The 7,442-nt window shown below is 47.5% G+C and overlaps 1 protein-coding gene across 2 annotated transcripts in view; it reads right to left on the bottom strand.

Moving 5' to 3' along the window:
* ARSG (arylsulfatase G) overlaps positions 1 to 7,442 on the bottom strand; it is a 146,610-nt gene that overhangs the window by 72,736 nt on the left and 66,432 nt on the right. For both annotated transcript variants that reach the window (XM_011975838.1, XM_011975140.1), the window contains exon 5: positions 6,460 to 6,597. In XM_011975838.1, the coding sequence (XP_011831228.1) occupies positions 6,460 to 6,597 (138 nt within the window). The remainder of the gene's footprint in view (positions 1 to 6,459; positions 6,598 to 7,442) is intronic.

Here is a 7,442-nt window from a genome sequence, read left to right as displayed (position 1 = left end):
GCTTGAACCCAGGAGGCAGAGGTTGCGGTGAGCTGAGATAGCGCCATTGCACTCCAGCCTTGGCAACAAGAGCAAAATTCCATCTCAAAAGAGAAAAAAAAAAAAAAAGACAAAAGAAAAATAAGAAACATGCTAGGACTCATTGCAGCCTGCAGGGTCAATCCAAACTCCTCACCCAGCCATTGCAGCTTTCCCTATCGCGGTCCCTTCCAGCCAGACCTTCCTTCCCCTTCAAAGACTCTTGCTATATGCCAGTGTCCCAAGCACTTCACCCACTTCCTGTGCCTCATCTATGTTATTCCTCTCTCAGCAGTATTCTCCCTGTTATCTTGCCTGAAAACAATCAGTTCTTAAGATCCAACTCCAAAGCCACCAACAGTCCTCCTCCTTTGCTCCCAGGTCACGGTTGGCTGCCTCTTCTCTGCCCCCATCTGTGCCATAGCCCTTTTCCCTGCTTCTTGCAGTATTAGTAAGACACAAACAACCTGCATTAAAGCATGTTTTCACATATCTGCTTCCCCACTAGCCTGGGAATCACTCAGAGACCGGACATGTCTAATCCACGTTTGAATCCCTGGCACAACAGCCGCACGTCACTGGGGCTGGATAAAGTAACTCGTTCATTTATTCATTCATTCATTCATTAAATATTTATTAAGCTCTAACTGGGCACTGAGGACAGAGCAATGAGCACAATAGATACGATTTCCACCCTCTTGGAGCTTCACATCTAATTAAGACCAGGAAAGAGAAAAAGGCAACTAAAAAATAAATAAGATGATTATTTAAAAATTGAGTATAGGTAGTGCATCCCAAATCTGAAAATCCAAAATACTGCAAACTCTGAAACTGTCTGAGTGCTGACCTGACACTAAAGGAAATACTTCCGGGAGGGTTAGGGATGCTCAGCCGGCTAAGTGTACTACAAATAGTCCAACATCTTAAAAAATCCAAAATCTGAAATACTTCTAGCCCATGCATTCCAGATAAGGAATACTCAGCCCATAGGAGTAATGGAAGAGAAATACAAGGTGCTGTGGAAGGTGTAACAGGGGAACCAAATGGGGTTTGGGGTGTGGCGGGCAGGGGAAGATCCCCGAGACAATGGGACCTGGAGGACAGTGTGTGGTGACCACACAAGGCAGAAAGCACAGCCCTGGGGGAGACGTTCGATACGGTTGCATCCCTATTCATTAGTTTATTTTGTCAGTCACTAGAGATTTGTCTCCACATTCAAACAGGAGAAAGGAGAAAGAGGGGTTGGGGGTGAGTATGGTCTTTGGATCTGAACCTGGATCCCTGACATAGGTTGGTGTCGGTTGGGAGCTGGGTGAGAGGCAAGATGCGGAGGGGGCAGCACCACAGCAGGGGCGCTTAGGCAAGCACAGGTGCCAGCAATGAAGGGGAGTAGCGAATCAAGGAAAACAGAGAATTCTGCAGATCCCAGGCGTGAGCTCATGAAGACTGAACACGTCTTTCGTCTCTGCATCCCGAGGACCTAGTTCCAAAAGATGTGTGTCCTGTGTCTTAGCCTGCTTGGGCTGCTATAAGAAAATGCCACTCCCTGGGGTGGCTTAGTATACAACCATCGACTTCCCCCAATTCTGTTTTTTGGGTTTTTGTTTTGTTTTGTTTTTGTTTGTTTTTGTTGTTGTTGTTTCGCTCTTGTTGCCCAGGCTGGAGTGTAATGGCAAGATCTCGGCTCACTGCAACCTCCGTCTCCTGGGTTCAAGCATTCTCCTACCCCAGCCTCTCAAGCAGCTGGGATTACAGGCATGTGCCACCACGCCCAGCTAATTTTTGTATTTTTAATAGAGATGGGGTTTCACCATGTTGGCCAGGCTGATCTCGAACTTCTTCTGACCTCGTGTGATCCACCCGCCTCAGCCTCCCAAAGTGCTGGGATTACAGGCGTGAGCCATTGTTCCTGGCCTCTTTTTTTCTTTTTCCAGGTTCTAGAATGCAGAAAGACTTTTCTGTTTGTTTGTTTGTTTGTTTTGTTTTGTTTTGTTTTTGTAGAGATGGCGGTCTCACTATGTTGTGCAGGCTGGTCTTGAACTCCTGAGCTCAGGCAGTCTGCTACCCTTGACCTCCCAAAGTGTTGGGCTTACAGACATGAGCCACTATGCCCGGCTTTAGGTCTCCCAGTTCTAGAGACTGGGAAGTCCATTGGCAAGGGGCTGGTTATTGGCTTATTAGCAGACAGCTGCCTTCCCACTGTATCCTCACATGGCCCAGAGAGAGCACACCGTAGTCTCTTTCTCTTCTTTTAATACAAACACTAATCCCAACATGGGGGCTTCACTTTCATGACCTTATCTAAACTTTATTTCCTCCTAATGGCCCCACCTCCTAATACCACCCCACTAAGAGTTAGGATTTCAACGTGTAGCACATGACACCATGGAATATTGGTTTGTTTGAAAGGTCTGATTTCAGGCCAGGCACGGTAGCTCATGCCTGTAATCCCAGTACTTTGGGAGGCCGGGGCAGGTAGATCACCTGAGGTTGGGAGTTCAAGACAGGCTTGGCCAACATGTTGAAACCCCATCTCTACTAAAAATACAAAAATTAGCTGGGTGTGGTGGCATGCGCCTGTAATCCCAGCTACTTGGGAGGCTGAGGCAGGAGAATTGCTTGAACCCAGGCGGCAGAGGTGGCAGTGAGCAAAGATTGCACCACTGCACTCCAGTCTGGGTAACAAGAGCAAGAGACTCAGTCTCAAAAAAAAAACAAAGAAATATCTGATTTGAAACATCCTGGGCCACTGCTCATTCTGATGCCCGATACACTCCTGCTTATTAAGCCCTGTATTCCCCACTTAGGCAGAATGCACGGTCCCAGACCTCATAAGGAACAGAGGCCCAGCTAGCTCTGGGACCTAGGAGCCCATGCCTTCTACTTGCTCCTTTGTCCTATTCAGAGCTTTGCCTGCTGCTTAAAACATTCAGATCAAGCATTAGCAATCAGCATTGCTACCAGATGAAGGGTCTAAAGTCAAGTAAACTGAATGACCAGCAGTGATACCCAAGTACTACGTCGACGGTCTTGGGTGAGACACTAAAGCCAACTAAGGACCCAAGTAAAAACTCCTTAAGTCCTGGGCCCCCTTGTCAGGGAAGAGTGGGAAGCCGCACTCTAGGGATACCTCATGGTTTTGACAAACAGGTCCAAGTTGGGGGAGGGGCTTGAGGCAGGGGCCAGAGTCATGGAGGAGGAAGGGCAAGGACCTGGGGTCCTTTTCTGCTGATGCTCAGAAAACCATTTGGCATGTGGAAATCCCAAAGAAATCAGCATTTCTGGGGATTTCCTTCTGTAATGTTAAATGCCAACAGGACTCGGGACTTTTCACTTAATAACCAGTTAATGAAGTAACAAAACTGTTCCCCTCTTTTGTATAATAAAGAGGCTGTGGGTTGATTTGCCTTTTAACTGATTAATTAACGGGTGGATGTCCAGGCCCTATGCCCACTTCGGAGGGGGCATTAAACAGTCCCAAGTCCCCATTCCTTCCCCTAAGAACACAGTGTTGTTTGGTTCACTACAAAAGCAGAAGAGACTGTCCCCACTAGCCTTGAAGCATCCATGTGCCACGGGGCACAGGGGCCTGAAACCATCCCAAAGATCCAGCGAGCTGGGAGACGCTCAACCCTCCACATGGGAGAAGAGGCTCTGCCCTTTCTACTCATGACAATCTGAAATAAAACAACAGTGTTCTCAGAAAGTCCTGATAAACCCTTAAGATGCAATGTCTGAAGCTACCTTTGAGATTCAATCCTTAAATAGGTTTTATTACCAAGAAAACAGGATGCCTGGACCTCCTGCATGGCTGCCTCTACCCTCCCTGCTGAGCTTCTAAAAAACGTCCCATGTGGCTGAACGAGGGGTGGGGGATTCCTGCATATTCAAGGGGCTGCTGTGATCACTACAGGTAGATCCCTTTTTAATTCTGCCCAAGTGGACAGCCATGCAGCACGTGTTTTCTTGCTCACTTAGGCTAAGGCTATAGAAAACACCAAGTTTCTTGGAGTCCATTGCCCTTGAGGAGTGGAATCCTGAGGGGAAGATAAGATGAACATATATGGGGTCATTAGAAGGCAGCAGAAGGCAGTTATGAAGGGGCGGGGAGGGTGACTGTGTGCGCATGTGTGCAGGTACACGTGTGTGTGCACTTCCACCCCACAGTCTGTGGGTGTGCCCTCCAAATAACTGTGCACAATTTTGGAGTTGTCCATTATTTCACAATGTCCATTCTTTGCCCTGACATCTGACAGAGGTTGTAAGCCAGCAACCCTCACGCATATATGATTTGTTAGAGATACGCTGTGGTATGGTTTTGTTTTTGCTTTCTTGTTTTTTGGGTTTTGGGGGTTTTTTAAGAGACAGGATCTCAATGTGTCAGGCTGGAGTGCAGTGGCGCGATTATGGCTCACTGCAGCCTTGAACTCCTGGACTCCAGTAATTCTCCCAGTTCAGCCTCCCAAGTTAGCTGGCACTACAGATTCACACCACTATGCTCAGCTATTTAATAATTTTTATTAATTTTTTTTTGAGACGGAGTCTTGTTCTGTCACCCAGGCTGGAGTGCAATGGCACGTTCTGGGCTCACTGCGACCTCTGCCTCCTGAGTTCAAGTGATTCTCCTGCCTCAGCCTCCTGAGTAGTTGGGACTACAGATGCGCGCCACCACTCCCAGCTAATTTTTGTATTTTTAGTAGACACGGGGTTTCACCATGTTGGTCAAGCTGGTCTCGACCTCCTGAACTCAGGTGATCTGCCCGCCTCGGCCTCCCAAAGTGCTGGAATTACAGACATGAGCCACCACGCCCAGCCCCTTTTTATAATTTTTTGTAAAGACAAGGTCTCACCAGGTTGTCCAGGCTGGTCCGGAATTCCTGGCCTCGAGTGATCCTCCCACCTGGGAGGATTACCCAGTGTAATCCCAAAGCACTGGGATTACAGGTATGAGCCACCGCACACAGCCCACTTCTTCGTTATTCTTATTTACTTTTACTTTATTTTATTTTATTTTACTTTTCATTCTTTTTTTTTTTTTTTTTTTTTTTTTGAGATAGGGTCTTGCTCTGTCACCCAGGCTGGAATGCAGTGACACAGTCTTGGCTCACTGCAGCCTATGCCTCCCAGGCTCAAGTGATCCTCCGTCCTCAGCCTACCGAGTAGCTGGAACAACATGTACACATCACCACGCCCAGCTAATTTTTGTATTGCTTGTAGCGACAGGGTTTCATCATGTTACCCAGGCTGGTCTTGAACTCCTAGACTCAAGCAATCTGCCCACTTCAGCCTCCCAAAGTGTTGGGATTATAGGCATGAGCTATCACGCCCAGCCTTTTGTTAATTAGTAGTTTCTAATATTTCAAGATCAGGAGATTTCACATAAAAGCCAGGTATCCTATGTCTCTTGTAAAATGAAAAGATCTGATATTCCAGGTTCACATTTTCACAAAGAAGCACCAAGCAGCTGGAGCTAGGTAGTAGCTGCCCCCTGCAGATGGGGTATGTGCTTATGGGTTTGCTGTAGACCCCACCACTCCCTAATGCCTTACGTTCATCTTGCTTCCCTCTTTAAGGTTACCTATCTGTGCCTTCTAGATGCGGGAATTTGTAACATCTGTCTGGTAGAATGAAGGATAGCTCCCAAAGATAAACAGGGTCTAATTCCTGGAATCTATGAACGTATGGCAAAAGAGACTTTTCAGGTGGAATTACGTTAAGGGTCTTGAGGTAGGGGGATCACCTTGCATTCTCCTGGTGGACCCTAAACGCCATCACAGGTGTTATTCTAAGTGGGAGCCAGAGGGGAGATTTGACTAAGAGGCACGTGAACAACAGAATTAGAGTTGAGAATGATATGGCCCTAGCTTAGAAATGCCGGAAGCTGGAAAAGGCAAGGAAGGAATTCTCCCCTAGAGACTCCCCAAGAAAACAGTCCTGCGGATGCCTTGATTTTAGCCCCCTAGGACTCATTTCAGACATCTGGCCTCCAGATCTGTAGCAGGGTAAGTTACTATTGTTTTAGCCACTAAATTAGTGGTTGGTTGTTACCGCAGCAATAGAAAAGTAATATATCCTGCCAGCTAGTGAGCTCAACAAATGTCTTGAGTGCACAGAGTGCAGTGGGCAGGCCCTACCCTCGAGGAGCCTATAACCTAGAAGGAGAGGACAAAATGATCATGGCAGTGGAACATGATCAAAGCAACAGAGGGATAAGCCTTAGGGACTCTAGGCACATACCTGAGGAATCTCTAATCCAGGACTGCGGATTTCCAGAAGGCGCTGTTTTCCAGCTTTATTTATAGGAGACATGTATGCATCCATCTCTGCTGGGCAGCAAAACTCTGTCAAGGCCTCAAGCGTGCCGAGGCCGAGGGACATGGTGTGTGTGCACGGGTAGGTGGAAGCAGCGGGAGGCCCTGGGGGGGGAGGGAGGCTCCTCACCTTGCCTGCTGGATGAACTGGGTTGCTTTCTCCGCATACTTCTGGGCAAGGCTGCTCAAGTTCACCGGCTGCTCCACGATGTTGAGGTTTTCATAGAGAGGGAGGGCCACGTCAGTGTAACAGTCTCTTTCAAGGTTGCTGTGTGGAAACCACAGACAGTAGAGTATTCATTTCCTACGTACTCACGGAGCAGAACTAAATGCTTTAATGCAACAATGCATATGCACATAAATACAACTCTGGCCCCAGATGATTTTTCTGGTTGGCCATTTCCTCCAAGTGTAAAAGTCTATGCATAATGCTTTCTTCCATTCCCTCTGAATAGATATTTAGGCTCCTCGGACAAGCTGACCACTCTGTAAAGCTTACAAAGACTCTCGTGAGCTAGGGACGGTATTTTTTATTACTTCCATTTTGCAGGAAGAGAAACTGAGGTCTAAAGAGGCTAAATGATGTCAAGCAGAGTCCCCCCGCCAGTCAGTAGCCCCATTGCTGGCTTTCTCTGCGGTCTCACTTCAATCCCAGCCTCTGGGTATGGTGTGTAACTTGGCGTTTTCTGAAGTCAACACTCGGGACTTCATGTAATACCAGATCTGTCAATAGGACAGAATATATAAGATGGGCCAGGTGTGGTGGCTCATGCCTGTGATCCCAGCACTTTGGGGGACCGAGGCCAGCAGGTCATTTGAGGTCAGGAGTTCGAGACCAGCCTGGCCAACATGCTGAAGCCCTGTCTCTACTAAAAATACAAAAAGTAGCTGGGCATGGCAGTGCGCACCTGTAATCCCAGCTACTCAGGAAGCTGAGGCAGGAGAATCATTTGAACCCGGGAGGCGGAGGTTGCAGTGAACTGAGATCATCCCACTGTACTCTACCCTGGGTGACAGAGTGAGACTCGGTCTCAAAAAAAAAAAAGGAATACATAAGATGGATTGGGACAATTTGAATTTTAAGCCATATTTGCAGAATTTGGAGAAACTTCA

This window comes from Mandrillus leucophaeus, unplaced genomic scaffold, assembly GCF_000951045.1.
Source record: "Mandrillus leucophaeus isolate KB7577 unplaced genomic scaffold, Mleu.le_1.0 Scaffold1, whole genome shotgun sequence".
In the NCBI taxonomy this organism is placed as follows: Eukaryota; Metazoa; Chordata; class Mammalia; order Primates; family Cercopithecidae; genus Mandrillus; species Mandrillus leucophaeus.
The sequence above is the reverse complement of the archived record's forward strand: the minus strand, read 5'-3'. Positions and strand labels throughout refer to the sequence as shown.